The 22,904-nt window shown below is 34.6% G+C and overlaps 2 protein-coding genes across 2 annotated transcripts; one reads left to right on the forward strand and one right to left on the reverse strand.

The window, feature by feature from the left end:
* Nucleotides 1-885: 885 nt before the first annotated feature.
* On the reverse strand, nucleotides 886-12,001 carry LOC108322962 (26S proteasome regulatory subunit RPN13). Its single transcript, XM_017555279.2, has 14 exons — nucleotides 11,810-12,001; nucleotides 11,574-11,633; nucleotides 11,119-11,211; nucleotides 10,959-11,018; nucleotides 10,398-10,436; nucleotides 10,244-10,318; nucleotides 5,210-5,276; nucleotides 3,885-3,963; nucleotides 2,572-2,687; nucleotides 2,458-2,481; nucleotides 1,885-1,979; nucleotides 1,733-1,810; nucleotides 1,591-1,645; nucleotides 886-1,223 (listed from the first exon to the last, which is right to left on the reverse strand). Exons 2-14 carry the CDS (start codon nucleotides 11,610-11,612, stop codon nucleotides 1,081-1,083), a joined length of 963 nt encoding a protein of 320 aa, XP_017410768.1. The 5' UTR covers nucleotides 11,613-11,633; nucleotides 11,810-12,001; the 3' UTR covers nucleotides 886-1,080.
* Nucleotides 12,002-15,094: 3,093 nt separating this feature from the next.
* Nucleotides 15,095-22,067, forward strand: LOC108322883 (uncharacterized). Its single transcript, XM_017555170.2, has 9 exons — nucleotides 15,095-15,374; nucleotides 15,468-15,573; nucleotides 15,740-15,921; nucleotides 16,293-16,438; nucleotides 18,218-18,309; nucleotides 18,476-18,759; nucleotides 19,291-19,354; nucleotides 20,548-20,610; nucleotides 21,773-22,067. Exons 1-9 carry the CDS (start codon nucleotides 15,181-15,183, stop codon nucleotides 21,962-21,964), a joined length of 1,323 nt encoding a protein of 440 aa, XP_017410659.1. The 5' UTR covers nucleotides 15,095-15,180; the 3' UTR covers nucleotides 21,965-22,067.
* The last annotated feature ends 837 nt before the right edge of the window (nucleotides 22,068-22,904 follow it).

Here is a 22,904-nt window from a genome sequence, read left to right on the forward strand (position 1 = left end):
TTGGGTTACACTTATTTATTAAAGATTAAATTATTCAGAAATATTTCTTTTAAAATTAATGGCTGTTTGTATTAGTTGCGAGTTTGCAGTATAGCTGGTGTTGGGAAAAGTCTAAAAATAGACTTAAAGAAGTAAGACTACCAATTAAAGAACTGACTAATATTTAGGTGAAAACTGGATTTAAAACGTTTTAAAGTAAAAATTGCGATCTAAAATTGAGAATATTTGTCTGGTGTAAACCTGTAGAGTTAACACTATTGGGATTAATTTTTCATATTGGTAGTCAAACATCATTATTAAAAGTCAATAGTTGAAAATTATTCTATCCATGATCTCTATGTGAAAAGTGAAAAATCATTAAGGACAACAATTTCAAGCATATTTTTATTGCCTAAAACTAATTTGCATTCACCTTAGTTATCATCAAAATTTTCAAATGCCGATAACCAAATCCAACCGGTCAAAGTTGGGTCGTTTGCTTACAGTTTGAACAATGACGTTTTTCTTATCAAGAACCACTTTTCAACACTTCTCTATCAACCTTTAAAAAATCAATCAGTACTCAACACTACTTTAACATTTTTACAAGAGCAATACAAGATCTCAGGTTTAGAGCCTGCACAAAGGTGACACTGCCCACGTAGAAGCAGCTCCAGAGAAGCTACACAAGGTTGATACGGGACTGACTGAACTGATGCCTATTTGCGAATAATTTAAATTACATATTAAATAATAATTTCACTACCATAAATAATAAATTCATGCTCATCTATTTGACAGAGACCCATAGCATTTATAAAACTCAAGCTTAGAAGACTGAAAACATATTTAAAATTTGATTTATTAATACATGTTAGTATAACTTACGAAAAAGTTTTTTGAAGAAACGGGAAGCAGATTGCTTAGACTTTATTGATCAATACTTCACTATATAACCTTTAAAGATTCTCAAATGACATTTGCAACTTGTTACTGCATTTTAAATTTCTTTTAAGCAGAAAATGTCCAAAAATATAAAAACATGAGATGATTCTTGTATTTATAGAAGTAAAAAAAAAGAACGATGCTGAATAAGCCACTCTACTGAGATTCATCCATTGCGTCATGACGATTACAAGATTGAGATCTTAAATCCTGATCATCTTGCCTAGCTTCTTCAGACTCTAACGACTCGGAAACAGAATCCTCAAGTGCCTCAAGAAAAGACAAAACTGTGAACTTGTCTGCCATGAAAGAAAAAATTACCATCAATATTAAATTATCAAACCAATAATTCGATACTAGTTTCTAGCCTTTCTTTTTCTCATTTGTGTCCTTTCTCAAAAACGCATAAAATAGCGAACTCCCAATTTGTACAAGACAACCATGCAACACGTTTAACCCTAAAAAAGGCTGGTGTTCAATGACAAGTCCCTTTTCCCACAACTCACTTCTAAACCCCCTACCATACCAAAGGGAAAAAGGGAACAACATGACGATTCCATCAGCACCCATTATAACAGGTCCTCACCAGAAGCTAGATTAGAGAAGAAAATACAAATGTGAATAGAACTAAATAATACCCGGGCTAAAAGACTAAGTACTACTCACATTTACTTGGATCAATTCCAAACTGAGACAAGTCTATCTGCCCAGTACGAAGTACCTATAGCAATAAATAAATAAACACATTTATTGAGTATATTTTGAAAATAAATGTAAAATAAGATAAGTGAGGCACTTTTGTTCTCACATAAGTAAATGAATCTACTTGCTGACGGAAAGGTGGGCTCTGTAACAACTCCAATATCTCTTCTGGAGACCACTTACCCTGCATCAAAAATAATATTGCATGAATCTGTAACTTAAGGAATACTAAAACTCAATTACCATATTGACATCTACCTCAGGTAAGTAGGGAGCTAAACGCTGCTCCAAAGGTAATGTCTCCATCAATGGCATTATTAGATCAGGCTTCAATATATCGCCAAGTCCCAAGCCTAGAGACATACAGGAAAATTGTCAAAAGTATATTTATTTTACCAACATTTTGCCCCAAAAAAGGAAAATAAAGAGCCTAACTCATTCCTAAGAATCCACCACATTGTAAATTGGCAATCAGAAGTTCCAAATCAGAAAGGATGGTACCAGCAATGGTAACTGGCATTAAACACGAAACTTTGGACATTATAATATTACGCATGCATATTAAGCACCCGTGGAGCCTCCCCAAAATTAATACCATTCAAGTGGTGAACCAAAGATTGTGTTACCCATAACTAAGCAGATAAAATAGTGTATCCTGGTTAGTTCATACTTATTCCTCTCTCATCATCGTGCTGAGAAATGCACTTCAGTAAGAGCCATACAGTCTCTAGTTTTGAACTTCGAATGTAAAAAATAGCATGGAATATTATATGTCGAAGACATATTCATCCTTGTATTCAAAAGGAATGGAATATAGTATGGAAAGATTACCTCCATCAGGATCAACAATACTATCTGCAAACATCTCATCAGAAAAAATATAACGTGTTAGGTCTCAATTTTAAAATACATAAAATACATATTTCTTTCAAGTGAATTTGTTACCTGCAGGCCCAATGTCACTCAATATTCTCTGGAGATCTTCCAATCTAACCCGACCAGAAGACGGTACATCACTAGTTGCTTCCACACGCAAGTTTGGGATACCTAAGTTTGCAGCTCTTTTCAACAAAAAAAATCCAATACATTTAGTGTCCGGTTGGTTATATAAGAGTAAGCAATTAAAAAAACAAATTGAGATTTTAACAACTTCATAGTTTGCCACACATGTACCTATGTTCCATCATAATCCCATCCCAACTATTGATTTTCCAATCAAAAGCATAACTAAACAGTTCTCCCTATAAAATGTACCCTTAATTTTAGACTGACCAAATCTCAAAAGAAGAATGGTCATGACTCACTACGACCTCAAATACATAACCTCATGCTTGGAAAAAAAATTGAAGATATTTGGCAGGAGATGAATAATGAAGTCATGCGTCATTTAGAACATAGACCATTGGCTGGCTGAGATGAGAGAATTTGTTAAACAAAATAATACTTTCTTTCTCTTTATTGGCAATCATACATCAACTAGAAATATAATCAAATTACAGTATATATAAATGGTTACAAACCTCACCTTGCAAGTCAAATTTGTAGGATTGATAGTTAGACATAAAACTACTTTTTATAATAGTATCAGAGTCTATCCTAACAAGGTTTGTTTGATATATCATGACATTTGATGTCAAACTACCTACAAATATCTAGTCTCACACTCAAAATATGAGTCCTTCACATGAGGGGTTCTCAAAGATTTCACATATACATAAAATATGACTAAATCATAGTATACAAGTGATTGGGTGTAAATATTACCTCATAAGCTAACTTTGTAAAGTTGAGTTAGATCTGATCTAACTCCACTCTCTAAGACTCTTCATTAAAGAACTATTTGTCATAAAAACAGCATATACTACATCCAAATCAGATCTATTTTTTATTCTAAGCACCAGACTTATAATGAATGCTGGAAAGCCACATTAAGAACCCTAGTCAAAGTGGGTTTGCCAGTGTCTTAAAATAGTCTAACAGAACACGGGTATCTAGCAAATGGGTCAAAAATGGGAAGTAAATAAAGTAGACAGTAGATAGTGAGATGATCTGAAACAGAAAACGCATAAGCATGCATAATTTCCCACTTTCATTGGAACTTCACCAGAATTCACCTGATCTAGAAATAAAGTATTTTGTACCAAGAAGTGAAAATTACTTTCATCAATTAAAAGAGAAAAACAAAACCAAGAAAAAGAAATCATTAATTGTGATCCCAAGCATCAGTAAACATTTAAATATCCAAAATACATCAATACCTAGATGTGATGTCATCCTCAGCCATGTCTTCAGACACTTGAAGTGGAAGAGATCCCTCAGGCTCCTCTTCACCTAACTCTGTAAATCAGTATGTAATTCCCTATTTATTTCCATGTTATAAATTTATCTATTTGCCTATGCCACTATGAAATAACTGTAGACCTTATTCAAAACAAAATCCAAGAGCCAAAACAAAACAGAAGGTTTCCAACTACAATTTTTTTCAGTAGTGTTGTTACACAGCTAGAAACACATCTGCATAAATAATTAATAATCATAGTGCCTGGGATCACCTCACCTATTAGGCAGTGGACTGATGAAATTTGATATTCGCATGTGTAAGATAATAATGAGCCCACTCAGACTACTTATTCTTGTGATAATATAGCTCCAATTACAAGAAAATATGAGCCACCTTAATCAAAAGGATCAAATAACCAAAAAATAAACAACTATAAAATGCTTTAGTTATATACTTATATCTTCTCATAAAACAATAACCAAACTATACAAAAACATCAGATATTTGAAGTTATGCCTGTAGGGTCAGTCAATTACGGTCCTTAAGCAATCAATGAAAATCTGTGAGACATGGGTACTTCTTCTAAATATTAGTTGTAGCCAGCCATGCCAGGTATATATATGTTACCACTACTTATCACAGATCAGTATGTAACCAATATTCACTAATCACTTGAGTACAAAGGTCCACACAAAGCACCGAGTTTTGTAGTTAAGTTGTTCGATTTTCTGTTAATGAACCATATGGATACTTTCCAAATGTGTGTTTTCCTCTGATATTTTTGCTGGCATGGGTTAAAATGTTGAGAATACTGCGTTTAACAAATGATTTTAACCCTCCATACTTTATGGTTTTGTATCTTTTATATAACATCCTGTAGTAACTGATCCCCCCAAGCATGTGCAAGTTCATATTATTTCAAACCCATACCTGAACATTTAAAAGCACCCATACCCATATCACACAACTTAGATGATAATTAAGAGCCACTTGTAACATGATCAGTGGTTTTCTTGTATTCTGAAAAGAATTGTCAATAATAGAGTTGGATTACAATGGACTGTGTATACTTCTTGGAAGTGATTTCCAATTTACTAAATTTCTCAGAGCCAAAAATCAATAATTCAAAATGAAAGTAAACTTTAATATTTTCCAAAACTACTTAAAAATTGACTTGGAAAATATTTGCCATGACTAATTTCACAAATGGCATTTAAGCAGACTGATGACAGAAAGACAGCTTAAGCTAACAAAAAGGAAGTATGGCATTTTCTATCTTCAAGTAAAAACAGAGCAACTTACCCAATGGTCTATTGATGTAATCATTCACTGAGCTACAGAGTTGCAAGTCACCGTCTGCATTTGACTCCTGGATACAATGAAGGATCATACAGAAATGTAAAAACTAGTTGTGAGAAATGGAGAGGATTAGGAGAAAATATCCCCTTGTGTATTGAATACACTAAGGGTAGTTTTATTTATAGTGAAACATAAGGGCCAATGCCCTTAATACAGAATGGGCTAAGCCCAACTAACAGAAAATAAATCCTTAACATCTAACACTCCCCCTCAAGCTGGAGTATATAAATCATATGTTCCAAGCTTGTTACAAAGATAATCAATTCTAGGTCCTCGTAAGGACTTAGTGAATATGTCTGCCAACTGGTTGCTTGAGTTAACAAACTCAGTCTTGATGTCTCCGGATATGATCTTTTCTCGAATAAAGTGACAATCAACTTCAATGTGCTTGGTTCTCTCATGAAAGACAGGGTTAGAGCTGATATGGAGAGCAGCTTGATTATCACATATAAGTGTCATTTGAGTGACATCTCCAAATTTCAATTCACTGAGTAATTGTTTAAGCCACACAAGCTCGCAAGTAGCTGATGCCATAGCTCTATATTCTGCTTCTGCGCTGGACCTTGCCACAACACTTTGCTTCTTACTTTTCCATGATATTAGGTTGCCACCAACAGAGACACAATATCCAGAAGTAGATCTCCTATCAGACGGGGAACCAGCCCAGTCAGCATCTGAATAACAAACGATTTTTGTATCGTTGTTAGGACCATATAGCAAACCTTTTCCAGGTGATCCTTTAATATACTTCAGTATGCAAACAACCGCATCCCAATGGTCTTCACATGGGGAGTTTAGGAATTGACTCACAACGCTAACTGCGAAGGAAATGTCAGGACGTGTAACAGTAAGATAGTTTAATTTGCCAACTAGTCTTCTGTACCGTTCAGGATCTGAGAAAGGCTCCCCCTGATTTGGTAGGAGTTTGATGTTAGGATCCATAGGTGTCTCAACAGATTTAGAGTTCATTAACCCTGTTTCCTCCAAGATGTCTAACGCATACTTCCTCTGAGATATGACAATACCGGTGTTGGATTGTGCTACTTCAATACCCAAAAAATACCGGAGTTTGCCAAGATCTTTGGTTTGAAAATGATGGCAAAGGTGTTGTTTCATCTTAGAGATGCCAAGATAGTCACTTCCTGTGAGAACAATATCATCGACATACACTATTAAGTAGATACATCCAGCATTTGAGTGGCGATAAAACACTGAATGATCCGCTTCACTGCGAGACATACCAAATTGTTGAACAACACAGCTAAATTTACCAAACCAGGCCCGAGGAGATTGTTTTAGTCCATATAAGGATTTGCGAAGACGACATACCAATCCAGATGACTCCCCCTGAGCAACAAAGCCAGGCGGTTGCTCCATATAAATTTCTTCATGCAAATCACCATTAAGGAAAGCATTTTTGACATCAAGTTGGTGAAGAGGCCATTGGCGAAGAGCGGCCATGGCAATGAATAGGCGAACAGAGGTCATTTTTGCCACTGGAGAAAAGGTATCACCATAATCCAAACCAAAAATCTGTGTGTAGCCTTTGGCAACCAATCGAGCTTTGAGACGATCAATAGTGCCATCAGGACCAACCTTGATAGCATACACCCACCTGCAACCAACAACAGACTTTCCAGATGGTAATTGGACAAGCTCCCAAGTTCCACTTTTCTGTAAAGCACTTAATTCATCCAGCATAGCTTGACGCCAGCCAGGATGAGTTAAGGCGTCACCCACAGAGTGGGGAATGGACACAGAAGAAATGGATGAGAGACATGTATAAAAAGATGGTGACAATCTGTGGTAACTAAGAACAGTATAATGGGGAGAAGTGTTACGGGTAGAGCGTATACCTTTACGAAGGGCAATGGGCAGGTCAGACTCATTTGCTGGAGCCGGAGGAGACACAGGAACCGGCACTGGAAGTGAGTCATGAGGGAGACGATTGCGACGACTATACACCTGAAGGGGTGGTGGTGAAGGACGATCCTGTGGTGAATGAGAGTCCAAAGAAGGAGGAGACAAAATGGGTGGAGCATCACTAGGAGAATCACAGAAAATAGGAATATCAACAGTAACAGGTGGAGGTTCAAAACTCGAAGATAGATGTGAAAAGTAGAAAGAAGATTCATCAAAAGTAACATCAGCAGAGATAAAATGACGATTGAGGGAAGGGGAAAAACACTTATAGCCCTTTTGTGACCGTGGAAATCCTAAGAAGACACATTTGTGAGACCTAGGAGATAACTTATCAAGACCAGGACTAAAATCATGAACAAAACAAGTAGACCCAAAAACTCTAAGAGGTAAAGGATGTAGAGGATCTTGAGGAAACAAGATAGAATGAGGGATTTTGTTATCTAAGACGGAAGATGGCATGCGGTTTATAAGATAACATGCCGTGAGAACGGCGTCACCCCAAAAACGTGAGGGTACTTGACCATGAATTAGAAGAGTACGAGTTGTCTCAATAAGGTGTCTATTCTTGCGCTCAGCCACCCCATTTTGTTGAGGGGTATAAGCACATGAGGTTTGGTGAAGAATACCATGAGAAGCCATAAAATGTGTAAACGATTGAGAAAGGTATTCACGACCATTATCACTACGTAGAGTTCGAATAGAAACCCCAAACTGTGTTTTTATTTCATTGAAAAATAATTGGAAAATAGGAAACAACTCAGAACGATTCTTCATTAAAAACAACCAAGTACATCTTGAGTAGTCATCAATAAAAGTAACAAAATACTGAAAACCTAAATTGGACTTAACACGACTAGGTCCCCAAATGTCAGAATGAACCAATGAAAAAGGGGACGATGCCCGTTGTGAGACACTACGAGGAAAGGAACTACGAGTATGCTTTCCTAACTGACAAGACTCGCACGACAAACTTGATAATTGTGACAATCTCGGGACAAGTTGTTGTAGTTTGGCAAGACTAGGATGACCTAACTGAGCATGAAGAAGGGATGGTGACTCCATGATTACGCCAACATGTGGAGAAGGGCGGAGATGGTATAAGCCATGAGACTCACATCCTGTGCCAATCATGTGTTTCGAACTCCGGTCCTGCAACCAAACAGAATCTTTAGTAAATGAGATAACACAATTAAGGGTACGAGTTAGACGACTTATGGACAATAAGTTGAAAGGAGACCCGGGAACATAAAGTACATGATCAATGGATATGGACGGAAAAATATCAACAGTACCAACACCATGAGATGAGACTCTAGACCCATCAGCCATTGTTACCGAGGGTAAGTTATCCGGACATGACAAAGAAGAAAATAAGGACTTGTTACCAGTGATATGATCGGTGGCGCCTGAGTCAAGGACCCAAGATCCGAGGGAGTGAAAGTGAGTCAGACCAACAAAAGGTGTACCTGTACGTGCAACAGATGCAGATGTAGTGGAACTAGAGTGCTGACGATCCTCATACCATCTGAGAAATTCGTTAAAGATTGCAGGTTTTTCTACGGTATTAGATGAAGTAGGAGGGTCTCCAGATGGTTCAGAATTGGCCATTGCTACAGGTCGAGGAGGTCGTCCATGAAGTGCATAACATTGATCAATTTTGTGGCCTAACTTGCCACAGTGGTCACATTTTGTAACACGTCCTTTATTTTGCCTGCGAGGCCGACTTCGATCATTACGTTGGATAGCCATAACTGAGGAGTCATCAATATGAGGAGATGTCTCAGTGACTGGTTTGCTCGGTATACGCAGAAGAGCTGAACAAGTAGAAGTAAAGTTGGGTATGACAGGAGAACCCAAAATCTGATCACGGACATGAGAGATATCATCAGAGAGTCCGTATAAAGCCAACAACATGAAGAACTTTGATCGTTGTTCCAGTTCTTCTGCAGGAGTGGGAGCAGGAGGTAATATATCATTAAAATCATGAAGAAGGGCATGAATTTTACCCAAATATTCGGCCATGGGACCATGATTGCGTGGACCAATAACAGTTAATAGGTCCTGACAAACACCATACAGGCGTTGAGTGTCATTTGTGTACAACAACTTCGCCTGTGCCCAAACTTCTGAACATGTTTCATATGATCGAAACATTTGTTTCAACGAGGAGTGAATGGTGGATTTTATGACAATGCATAGCTGAGCATCAATTTTCATCCAGCGGGAAGTGTCATCCGTTGTAGCAGTAGTCACATCTTGAGTAAGGTGATCTAAGTACCCTTGACTCTTCAACCAAAGTTTGATGTCAGACGCCCATGTTGCATGATTTGTGCCATCTAACTTGTCAATAGACAAGTGTACATTCACATAATTGGTGTATATTGAAGGATCAGAAGAAGAGCCACCAACATAAGTGTTCGTAGAAGAGGAAGATGCCATGGAGAAGGAGAAACCCTAAAAATCCAAAGTACTCCGATTGACGCAACGATCACAGATCCAGAAAGAGGACGAGGAGGCGATCACGGCGGTCCAGATCGGCGACGGAACTCTCCGGCGACGCGCCGTCACGCGCGGTGGGAAGCGGCGGCTCCGGCGATTCTGGCGGCGGCGCGTGGAGGCGCGTGACTGGTCCGTTGGCTGCGATATTTGTACCACGGTGGTCGCCCGGGCGAGACGATGCCGATGATGTGGTCGTCGGTCAATTCTGGAACTCCGGCGGCGGCGGCGGCGGCGGAGGCGGCGGCGGCAGCGGCGGCGACAGCGGCGGCCACAATGGCGGCGGCGGCGGCGGCGATGAGTTTTGCCGGAAACTAGAGTTGGCTGGACCTAATCCTATGCTCTGATACCATGTGAGAAATGGAGAGGATTAGGAGAAAATATCCCCTTGTGTATTGAATACACTAAGGGTAGTTTTATTTATAGTGAAACATAAGGGCCAATGCCCTTAATACAGAATGGGCTAAGCCCAACTAACAGAAAATAAATCCTTAACATCTAACACTAGTAATACAGGCAACACTTACTGAATAAGAGGAAATTAAGTAGTAGAACTACCTGCATCCAGAAGAAGAATTTCCTGTCATCGCTATTAAACTTCAATATGTAAACCCTTCCAGATGTTTGATTAATCTATGCAACCAAGAATTGGAGTCATTATAATCATCAAAAAATAGTAAAACCAAAATTATTTACAGTAAAGCAATGGAACCTTCTCAAAAACAGCCTCATTGGGAAATATAATCTGATCCTGTGTTAGCTTGGGTCAAGAAAAATCCAGCGAAAAGCAACATAATATTATAGACTCACAGTGGTACTGTAAAAAAGAGAATGATAATAATCAACAGAATAATGGTCAGCAAGGAACAGGAAAAACAACTCAGAAGACATCAGATTTGAGTCCCGCAATCAAATTGAACTTAAAATTACGGATGTTAAAAAAATGAACTCCCAGAACATGACAAGTAAGATACTTCCTATACTAGTTGTAAGAGGCCAACTTATTTCATTTTTAGCACAATGTAAAATATTAACAAGTTCACAGCTCAATCTCCAGACTTCAGTTACTATTAATTTGCTTCTAGCAGACTGTTAGTGTTCCACTATTTAAATATTCACAATGTTAACATGTGGTTAAAAAATGTGTCATTGTTCCAATAAGCATTCGGTTCCTTCTGTTCCCAACTTTATATATCATTACAAATACTTGAATCACGGAGAAAACAAAAGATACTCCCTTGAAGTGAATAACAAAACAGAAAACAAAGGATACATCTTCAACAATATTTTGTGTGCGATCAAGCCATTGGAAATGAACTAATCCCTCCTCAGCCTGAGACAAAAGCAAGTACTTTAAGAAATGTAGTGGCCGACAAGCGTTTAAAATACCAGGAAAAATATTGATTATTATTCAATATTCAACTATACCATACCCTAACAATTCGAACAAGCCCTTTTCGTGTATCAGGAACAACCCTTTTTCCCTCGAGAAACATTTTACCAGCACGGAACTCCAGCATAACTTCCTGTAATATATATTTTATCCAATGAAAAACAGAGGGAAAAATACAATGATAAACACTTGAGAATTTGATCCCAAACCTACTTTATTCATCAAATTCAAAACAAAATTATCATTAACGTCATATCAAATGGTAAACAATACACTGCAACTAAAACAAACACACCATCGTCTACATTTAAAGTACTCTGAATCCTTAATGCAATAAGCATCCCAGCACAGCACTACCCTAAGCTTTCTCACAACAATCCAGATTATGTTTCGCTCAACGTAGAGAAGATTTCGTGACCGAATAAAAGGGAGGGAAACATCTACTGAAGAAAAAAAAATTCAATCCAGATTAGAAGACAAAAGGAGCATTATTACCTGAATTGCTGGAAAAACATCTGCCGAAGACGAACTCATACCTCCAGATTGTAAACCGAGCTACACAACATGAATCAATTCCAAACGAATTTCAAAAACAAAACCAAAATAACATGCAAACACGCATTCTAAGCAATGAATAGTATCCGTTACTAATCAGCAGCGAATATCAGTTCTGGTGATTATTTTGAGAGGAAAAAAGAACCAAAACCCTAGACGAAGACAAACGAACTTACAAGTGCTTAGTTGATAGTAGGGTTCGGCTTGAAAATTGCGTAATGTTTCTGGAATTACTGAACTCAACACAGCAAGAAAAAGGGAAAATTTGTAAAAGATAGAGCGAAAGCACAAATCGAGGGTTCCTCCCTCTAATTTATTTCACACTGTTCAGTTCTGTTTTGTTCAGTAACGCTTCCTTTCCCTTTCAACCTTCCTCTTCAAAATAAACTGTTTTTAATTAATCAATTCATAATTATTTCCTTTTCTTTACTCAAAAATAAGAGAATAAAGGAATATTTTTTTCCAAAATAGTGTGATTAAGTTCGAATTTTATCCAAGTGATTTCAGATTTTAAAGGGAAGACATTGACATAAAGTAACTCAAGCTTTTGGGATACAATATATAAAGAGGGAAATCGTATATAACAAAAGGAAAACAATTAAGTATCATTACATAATGAAAATATTAAATAATATATAAGAAAGAAAACTATCTTAACATTTTTAATTGAAAATGATGTTAATTATTTATGTTATTTGAGTTTATGTCTGATTATATTTTTGTGTTTTTTTCATCGATTTCCTTGAGATAGCAATTTCATTGATGATATTCATCATGTCTCTTTTATTACTAATAGATAATGATGCATTCCCCAAACTGTTGTAATAAGAAAACATGACAATGTAAAAGTTTAAGAAAAATCATTTATCGAATTATAACTTAGTATCCAAAATGTACACTACATGGAGAATACGTGATACTTGCATAAAATAGAAATAAAAGTACAACAAACCAAATACAAATAGTGTCCCGTTAAAAAAAGTCATTCATTTTTAAATTGTAAAAGAGACATAATTGATATATATATATATATATATATATATATATATATATATATATATATATATATATAATATTTGGCCTAAATCACTTTAGGGTGTTTATTAATGTATAAGGAAAATAATATATTATTCACTTTAGGGTGTTTATTAGTGTATAAGGAAAATAATATATTATGTTATTATGAAACATTAACAGTGTTTGACATAATGCTCAAAAAAATATTTTTTATTATCATTGAAGACAAAGAAATAAATACAAAGTGAAAGCAAAAAGTGATTATATTCAGAGTAAAGGAATCAAACATAAATAGTTACTACAAGAAAAACTTAAGAAAATATGTGTTATCTTTATATTATCCTTCTTCAAGGTGAACATGAATATTATGCATGTTCAGCTTGAACATAATAGTGTTAAAAGAAGAAAGATAAAGAGACTTTGTAAGAATATCAACAACTTCATTGGCATAAGGTACATGAAGAAGTTTGATGAGACCATCTTGAAACTTTTGTTTAGTAATGTGGCAATCCATGTGTATATGTTTGGTTTTCTCATGAAAGGTGAGATTCTTTGTAATGTGGATAGCCTAATTATTATCATAATAAACTAAATAGGGAGTATGACGCGATATATGTAAATCTTTTAAAAGGTACTACAATCATTGCAGTTTACAAGTTAGAGAAGCTAAGAACCTGTATTTAGTTTCAAATGATGATTTAGAAATGATGGTTTGTTTATTTGACTTTAAAGAAACGAGAACAGTTCCAAGAAAGATACAGAAGCCAGAGATAAATCTTCTAGTGGTAGCATGAGTGGCCCAATCAAAATCAGAGTAGGCATGAATTCTAGAAGAATTATCAACAACATATAATAATCCATAACCAAAAGCATTCTTTAAGTACCTAATAACTCTCATGAGTTGTTGCATATGAGGTTGTCGTGAAGAAGAGATAAGTTGACTAAGTTGTTGAACAACAAAAGCAATACGAGACATCGCATTTGTGAGATAGATTAACCTTCAAAGGTGTTTGAGAGAGGAGGGATAACAATAATTAAGGTTGAGTTTTCTACGAGATAAAGAAATAAAGAATGGACATGGTTAGAAATGGTTAGAAAGATGATCGAAAAAAGAGATAAAAGTGGTCATGAGAAAATCAAAAATATTCAATTTGATACATGATAAAGTTTGATAGAATACTCAAAAGAAAAACTTTCAAAAGAAATTTGTTTATTATCATTAAAGAGAAAGAGATCAATATAAAGGGGAACCAAAAAGAAATTATATATACAAAAAAAAAAAACAAACATAAATAATTACAACAAGAAAAAACAAAAGTATAAATCTTTTGTTCCTCTTTTAAACATGAGTATAATTCATTGATGTTGTGAATTATATCAAAATTCTAATAACTATCTTTGAAATAAAAATATCTTTCAATACAAAATTGAACAAATGAAGAATGCGAATTTTCCTTTATGTTAATAACAAAATGTTTTTTTAATACATGAAGCAACCATATTAATTTTATTTTCAATGATATGCATATTTAAATTTCCTATGTACATTTTTAATTTATTTGAAATTCATCGTTAAACAAATTTCAAATCGAACACGAATCTTTTTACGTAAACAAGTATCGATCCAGAAACACGTGGTTGGATAAATTATTTTGGAAAATGACCAATACATAGTATATTCTTACCTAGAAATAATTAAAAAAAATCCTTTTAAATAAGAGAAATTTAAAAATAAAAGATCAAATTTGACAATACTAATCCATTTTCTTATTTTTATTTGTATATACAAACTTACTTAACTAGGTTGGAGAACACTTGACTAAATAAAAAAACTAAAATTTGTTTTATATGCCTTTTTGTTTAAAAGGCAAATTAAACCTAAAACTAAACGAATTAAGTTTTATTAATATTTCTTATTAACGCAGACATTTATTTACTTATTTTGTTTTTTATTTTGATCTCAAATAATACATCTCCTTAATCCATCTATTGTAATTTATATTCTTTTATTTTCTCATTAAAGTTAAATTACATCAACACTCATAGAAATTTTCAGTTTACACATTAACATCTCTCCTTGTTGTATATGCACTCTACTTTTCTTAATTATTTAATAAATATTTAACTTCTGTACATTGCATTTATCTGTTTAAACAATTTTATAAAAATATGTTCCGGTCTGAAATAATAGGAAGAGTTATCAAGAATAACAAGTGTTAATTTAATTTGGGAAAAAGATATTTTAATATAGATTTTTTAATAATATTTTAACAAAACCCACATATTATTTTTTATTAATTTATTATTATACTAAAATATTTTAAATCTAATAAAAAAATAACACACTTAATGTTAAAATGTTATAAAGAAAATCCGTGTATGATTATCCTTTAATTTATTCTTAATGTTTTCCTTCTTAAAAATTTTTCAAAATCAAAGTGAACGAAGAAAATAGCGAAATTGATTCAGGATCGAAATTCCTTTTGAATATTAGCATTCTCTTTCGTTTTCACTGCTACTTGGTATTTCCATGCTCAGTGTTTACACGGTTGGTGTTGCCAAGCATATGTTCATCAGCTTCCCCAGAAACCATCAAAATCGCTTGCAGAAGTCACTCTTTTGTTGCATGTCCATGAATAATCAAAGGGAAGTTCAAAGTGAAACTGAAAGTCACGTGCATTATAACCATACCGATCCCTCCAAATACGCAAGATGGACTGCAAGGTATGCAACTTTCTTCTTTGTAATTGCATTTTCTGTTTTACATTTCTGTAATTTAACTGCAATTGATGTGTTGTGATGTTATCTGGGTTTCAGGGAGAGCTTCCAATTTATGTATGCAAGGCCTTGGCAACGAGTCAATGATTTTTACTTGGACATTGTCCGTGCCAACTTGTCTCTCTCACTTCTCTTCGGACCCCAGGTAGGCAATTTTGAAAATTTACTACTTGTAGTATCTGAACCCTAATTTCTGATTCTGATAGGTTCAGTGTAAAATGGAATGTTTGCAATCTTATGAATGGTTAGGGGTGTGTATGTGTGAGTACTGTCTTTAACCATTTATATGTTAATTCATGACTTTCTATCAGACAATTCTTGACCACAATGACACTGGAATTGCAGCACTTTCTGATCAGAGTGAGTTGGAAAGTGTTGCATCTGAGGATCGCTCTGGGAGATGGGCGAGGACGACGTTCAAAATTATTCTTTCGTATCACGGGGGTTCATTTGATGGGTGGCAAAAACAACCAGGCTTGAACACTGTCCAAAGGCAAGTTGCTCTTCTTACATTTACAGCTTCTGAAGTTTTGTGCCTATTGCAAATGGAACGTCTTACCATTAGTTGGATGGAGTACCTTTTGTTATTACAGATTTATGAAGTAATCATTTGCGGCTTTTGTCACATATAAGATGCCTTTAACAACTAGCTTTCTCTTTTTGTATTTTGTTGCCTGTGTATATAAAATATCCATGAATATTAGTTGATCTTTAGAATGCATATTGAGATAGGTACGTGACACAATTGAACATGGTAAAAGTGTTTCATTGTCTTCTCCTTTACTGCTTCATGCTCGCCATCAGTTTATCTTTTTATTGGATGATAATTCTGCTTCTTGCTCTTGTACTCATTTGTTCACACAGCATTGTAGAAGTGTCACTTGGTAAATTTGTTGATGAAAAGAAAACACAACTGCTCAAGGATAAAGGTTTGCCTATTGAAGGTTGTGCTGTTGTTGCTGGTCGTACAGACAAAGGTGTGACAGGCCTTCAACAAGTCTGTTCTTTCTGTAAGTAAATTCCCTGTTATGAGCAATTATTTTCCCGTGTCCAAGACTTTGTAAACATGAACTGTCGCACACTCTCATTTCAGTATGCAAGAACTACGAAGATAAATCTGGAGGCCCAAAGGATTTCTTATAAGTGCAGTATTTGTGTCTAAGATTGTTTGGTACTATTTGACCTCATGTTTATGCACTTATAGTTGTACAAATAGCAGCAGGCATTTTGATTTGTAAATTTCTTACATCAAATATGTTAATATCTGACTTCATTTGATACTGTCTCTTTGATGCCTAGATGTCTATGATGTCTTTGGTTGGTTAAATTTAACATTCACATGTCCTTACTCAAAACGTGTTGTTGCTGAACAAGCGGCATCTGGGACCACCAAAAGGACTACTGAGTAGGGATGGCAACGGGTCGGGCACGGGTAGTGCCTACCCGCAACCCGATCCGCCGGATAAAATTGTACCCGCTCCCCGACCTTCTATCTGCTGGGTACTCGTTTAAAAAATACCCGCGGGTATTTTAAAACCCGCGGGTACCCGCAGATACCCGCAAAAAATAAAAAAGAAATATTTAATACATATTTAAAATAAAATTTAAATAAAATTACAAAAAGAAAAAATACATATATATATATATATATATAATATAATATAATATAAATTAAATATAAATATAAATTTAATTTTAATTAAATTTAATCTAATAAAATATAATTTTATTTTATTTTTAATTAATTTAATTAAAAAATATATAATTTTTTTTTTAATTTTTCACGGGTAGCGGGTACCCGCGGGGCGGGTAGTATACTACCCGTACCCGACCTGTTTAGAAGCGGGTATTAAAATACCCACTACCCGTTACCTGCGGGTAGTAAATATCCGCGGATAGTTACTACCCGCCGCGGATTTTACCTGCAGATACCCGTGCCCGCGGGTAAAATTGCCATCTCTACTATTGAGTGTGATTCTGTTCTTCGTCCAATCTGATTGGGTACTTTCTGCCTTGGTCTGGCAGAATTTTATTGGATTGCTTGTTTCCTCACAGTGGGTTCCAGTGATATGGGAAACTCTTTGTAGGCTGTGTGAACTTGGATGGTTAGGTTACTCTGTTTTCTAGAGGCAAAATAAATCATAGTTGAAACTAGAGATACTCTTTTTTCTGGTGAAGATTTAAATTTTTGTGGAAATCTCTTCTGCTTGATATGGTTCTTGTAAGTCTGTTGTCTACAGTATGGATAGTTCTTTATAGGTTATGCGAGATCTATTAATTTGGTTCTTTTAATGAATACCAAGCTTGGACGCAAGTCCAAGTGCACCAGAAGCTTAACTGAAACCATAAAGGAAGAAAGAAAGAAGTTATCACCTGCATCAAGTCATACGGTAGACAGGGACTATAAGAACCTTGATTGAAATCATTTATAACATAAATACAACTAATGCCTGATATCGAATTTTGAAAGGACCAAAGAAATCCTTTCTTAAATTTTTCAGTGATATGTTCCCATGTTCTTTATGTATAGAAGTAAGAAGAACACTGAAAAATTCTTGCATTGGCACAATTTAAAGGATTATAGGAAATAGCGCTAATCATGCTGAGCCATATTTTTCAATGTATTAAATTAGTATTAAGCCATGTAAGGAAAGAAAACTTTCGGAAGTTACATGATCTTTTTCCGAAATAGTGAGGCATGCAGGGTAGTGGGTGAGTGGGTTCTTTTCTAGCATGCTTTGGCTTTGGTTAAGCTTTTTTGCCCGTGATCTAGTGTTCATTATACACAGATACTTGGAAGAAGGATGTTAAGCCTAGAGATATTGAAGATGCTATCAATCAAGCAGCTCTAGGAAAACTTAGAGTCGTATCAGTTTCTGAGGTAATATCCTTTTTGGGAAATCTGCAATGTGAAGCTAATATTTGATATCAGTTGCCTTGAATCCAAATGAAAAAGAAACCAAGCGAAAACATGGCTTGCAGAATTGAGTTCTTTGTTATTCATACTTGATGGAATAGTTATTCTTATAAGATATGACTTATTGTAGGTATCACGTGTATTTCATCCGAATTTCTCTGCCAAATGGAGGCGTTACCTTTATATATTTCCACTCACTGATGGGTACAGGGACCAAGGTAATGACAATGTGGAGTCACGTGACATTTCTAGATATAATGAAATTCATGATTCTTCCAGCAAGGACGAGATAGAAAATCAAGAGAAATCTTATGTGTTCAGCGTAAGCAAGGTAAACCGGCTTTTGCGAAAATTAGAAGGAAAATTGCTATCCTACAAGATGTTTGCTCGTGATACAAAAGCTTCAAGAAATGAGTAAGAGCTTAATCCTTGAATTTCCAACACAGCTCACTTCATTATCTCATTCGTCTTCAGTGCACATTATAGAAACTACCACATAATATTTTGGGGAGGGTAGCAAAACTTAATGGTCGTGTAACTATTATTTGGCATTGAGTCTTAAATTTTTTCTATTGTTTCGGATGAATCATACTTAAGTTGTAGCTTTTAGTCCGTGAGAACTTTTCAATCTAACATCAAAGCCTTTATAGCCAAGATCTCTAGCATTCAATTCTTGCTTTTCTCATTCTTATAAAATAAGTCTCATTTCAGCACTAAGTAGGTGGGTCTATGTATTGTCCATGTACCAAGGTTGAAAGGGCTCTTGCAAGAGGGAGCCTGTTAGAAATATAATATAAAAAGCATTCACGTGTCTTCACTCAAAAGTTTAAGCTTTTGTGATTGTTGTTTCATGAGACGACTTACATATTTGCCTGGGGTTACCATGAATTATAAGAGGGGAATTGCCATTCATTGAATTGGCTGATGACTGTCATTCCATTTCAGTGGTCCACCGACTGAGTGTTTTGTTTACCATGCTCGAGCTATGGAAGTCAAACTGCCAACAGCTGTGAGTGCCATGTTACCTTTTTTTTGTCTTTCCTTTACCTCTTTCTTTTGTTGCCTAGAATTGTTATACTTAAGTGAAATTATTTCAGCTCATGTGGCTGTTGGTTATGCGTGGTTAAGCTTGTGGATGTGTCTTGCTCCTGATTGGCAATATTGCTTGGCATAAAGCTTGCTCCAATAGAGTAGAGGAGGGGTGAATTCATTTTGTTTCTAGCTTAGCTTTGGATTTATTCTCTAAAGTGATTTAGGAAGAAACATGTTTGAGAAACAAAGAGTTTAATTCAAATCATATTCATTAACCATGACATGAAAAATCAATTATTCATCACATTATTCCTCAGAATAGCCAGGGAAAGTTTTTCTAAGTGTATGGGAAATAAGGGCGAGCTGAGTTTTAACTATATTTGGCATAGGCATCATTAAATCCTTTTATAATATTTTATATAATATGGGAATCTTCTGAGATGTTATCTGTTTTAATCAGATTTATATCTTCTAGAAATGTTAGAAAAGGACTTGAGAACCTTTTGTTCATTCATCAGGTTCTCAATGGTTCTATAACGTTTCCTTCAAGTACACACTATGAAATATATAATGGAATCTTGTTAATCAGCTGAAGACTGTATCATATTACTTCCGTTAGAAGTCTTGGCCATTTAGCTCATTCTGAATTGAAGTGAAATCAACTAAAAAAATGTTAATTTGGTCAATCAGCCTCCTACTAAATGTGCTAATATTTCCTAGGATATCCGTTTGGTTGGATTTACTGTAACATGCAAGTTATGCAATTTATCTATGGCTTTCGATATTAACAGATTTCATTTGTTCAGAATATATTTAGTTACTCACATGATTAATATGCCCTTGACTTTCTCTTCACTTTCTTTTCAAGCATGTATGTAGTTTTAGCAAATATGGGTTTCCAGTGGTTTTCCCATAAATATATTAAACATGTCAAAAAGTACCAATGAGTAGAGTTTTATGCTGTTTGGCTGAGTTCCTGTGATTTTTACATGTGTCCATATTGCATCTTCTGAGACCTCTTTCCAATCATTTGTCCCCCTTAGTGTCAAAAATGTAATTCAACAATCACGTCTAGCTATGATTTTACTCAGAGTCCTTAGTTTTACTGTGTACTTTGGTTGTTGAGAACAGAGCTGTATTTATGCTTGATTTCACTCGTGGTATTTTTAGGACTGTGGTGAAGAAACAAAGGCTATGTGTGTTGAGCTGGTAGCTAATCGCTTTCTAAGAAAGGTAACTGCTGTGCAAATTTTGCTTTCGATTTACGAAACATGTGAATGGTTTTGGCTTCTCATATGTATCACTAAAATGTAGATAATCAAATTTATTGATGTAAATATGAAAAGTAAAGCATCACAAGTTTATTGCAACGTTAATGTAACTTAATATGAATAGAAGTTGAGACGATAGCATAGCTTGGAGTAACACCTTTATCGTTCTAAATATTACCGTGTTGATTTTCAACACAAATGAATCAATTTAAAGGAGAACAACACTTTTGTTCTACCCATACATATACATACAGACATATATAGACACACACGTATAAATATATACTAGAAAATGATAAAAATTACTCCAAATTAAGAACATTCATATTTAACAATAAAAAGTCATAGGTTTCCAAGTCAAGTAAGTACCTACAAAATTCAATACAATTATTTTATATTGGAATTATCAATCATCATCTTCTAAATCAAAATCAAAGTCTTTATCATTTTCACTATTATTAGGTCTATATATTTCAATTTTGCAATCAATGCATAGCGCTACGTTAGGAAAAATTCATATTGGCTAGAGGTATTGTGAAAATAAAGTATATTGGTGAAGACAATATTCACCTTATAAGTTAATTTTGTAAGATTAAATTGAACTTAAACTACTTTAAAACGTGGTATTGAAAAAAATTAAATTTCGGTTGACTAGAGATATTCAGAATAAATTATATAAATGGAGATAATCCACCTAACATGTCTTATAAGATTTTGTAGGCTGGAGTTAGCTTAAATATCTTAGACATACTGTAGCTTTAACATTATTTAAAACCCTGCTTTATATATATATATATATATATATATATATATATATATATATATATATATATATATATATATATATATACTTCTGCCTATAAAAGTGTTTTAATTCCCTAATAGTGGAAAATGTCATGGGTCTGCTTTCCGGCACATAGCTTGTCTTCAATAATCCTGTTATGCCCCATAGTACTTGCTAAGTATCATTCTCTGGTGTTTTCCTGTAAAAATCATAGTTTTAGTTCCTTTCATTAGAATAATTGGCGTCCTAGATTTGAGCTAAAACTAGCTACTTCTGTGTCGTGTTTTTATTTATTTATTTTCAATTGCTGGCTTGGTTGGAGCTAATCATATTATTATAGATGGTTCGGGTGCTTGTGGCAACCTCAATTAGAGAAGCTGCTGCTGGTGCTGAAGATGATGCCTTGATAAAGCTCATGGATGCCACGTGTAGGCGTGCTACTGCTCCTCCAGCACCCCCTGATGGTTTATGTCTAGTTGATGTTGGGTATACTGAATTTGACCCTCAAAAGTGCTTCATTCTGATAGAGTAAAGCCTTGTGCCTTCTACTTCCCATTCCTAATCACATTTACAGTGTCAGTCACACTTTCTGATTTTTAATCCAAGCTGCATTTTAATGCAATATTTTGCAATTAGATCCTCCGCCATGAAGCTGCATTTTAATGCAATATTTTGCAATTAGATCCTCTGCCATGAAGCTGCATTTTAATGCAATATTTTGCAACTAGATCCTCCGCCATGAAGCTGCACTAGATTACTTTTAAAAGTTGGCATTTTGGCTCGACTTTCTTATACATTTAGACTTTTTTTTTATTATTGTTTTACACATGCAGCTGCAATTGTAGCCTCTTATATATATATATATATATATATATATATATATATATATATATATATATATATATATATATATATATATATATATATATATATATATAGCTGGGATAGTCCACTTGATAAAATGCACGAGTGTTAACGGTTTAATATATAACTAAAAGAATAAACCTCTAATAAAAACATTTTTTTTAGTGTTATATTAATTTTTTTAATTCATTTTTTTAAAATTTAATTTAATAAAACTCACTCATTACCACCAATCATTTGAAACAAGTATAAAAATGATTCTAGCTTAATCATCGGTCTCAAGCTCGAATTCTGGGTATGCAACTCAGAAGGACAATTTTGTCACTCTTATTGATCATACTGGGATTGGGTTAGTCTCATGTAAAAAATACATATAATCTCATATAAGGGTAATGCAAATTAACAATGTTAACAAATAAAAAAAAATTAAAAATAGTTATTTACTATATATATAGGTGGTTCTTGATGGAATAATAATAATGTAAAACATAATATATTTTTTCTTCACAAAACATTACACATAAAATTAATGTCTAAACAAGAAAAAAATGCACATATTTTTGAGTAACAAATAAACAACATAACATTATAAAACTAAATAAATAATA

This window comes from Vigna angularis, chromosome 1 (assembly GCF_016808095.1).
Source record: "Vigna angularis cultivar LongXiaoDou No.4 chromosome 1, ASM1680809v1, whole genome shotgun sequence".
In the NCBI taxonomy this organism is placed as follows: Eukaryota; Viridiplantae; Streptophyta; class Magnoliopsida; order Fabales; family Fabaceae; genus Vigna; species Vigna angularis.

What these genes read in the sequence shown, in the direction of transcription:
- LOC108322962 (XM_017555279.2), bottom strand. Translation starts at nt 11,612, where the DNA reads ATGAGTTCGTCTTCGGCAGATGTTTTTCCAGCAATTCAG. An exon ending in TATTGTTGATCCTGATGGAG is followed by an intron (nt 1,980 to 2,457) that starts GTAATCTTTCCA and finishes GTATGTCTCTAG; the next exon opens with GCTTGGGACTTGGCGATATA. An exon ending in TGGAATTGATCCAAGTAAAT is followed by an intron (nt 1,224 to 1,590) that starts GTGAGTAGTACT and finishes CTTTCATGGCAG; the next exon opens with ACAAGTTCACAGTTTTGTCT.
- LOC108322883 (XM_017555170.2), top strand. Translation starts at nt 15,181, where the DNA reads ATGCTCAGTGTTTACACGGTTGGTGTTGCCAAGCATATGTTCATCAGC. An exon ending in CACTTCTCTTCGGACCCCAG is followed by an intron (nt 15,574 to 15,739) that starts GTAGGCAATTTT and finishes ACTTTCTATCAG; the next exon opens with ACAATTCTTGACCACAATGA. An exon ending in ACAAAAGCTTCAAGAAATGA is followed by an intron (nt 18,760 to 19,290) that starts GTAAGAGCTTAA and finishes ATTCCATTTCAG; the next exon opens with TGGTCCACCGACTGAGTGTT.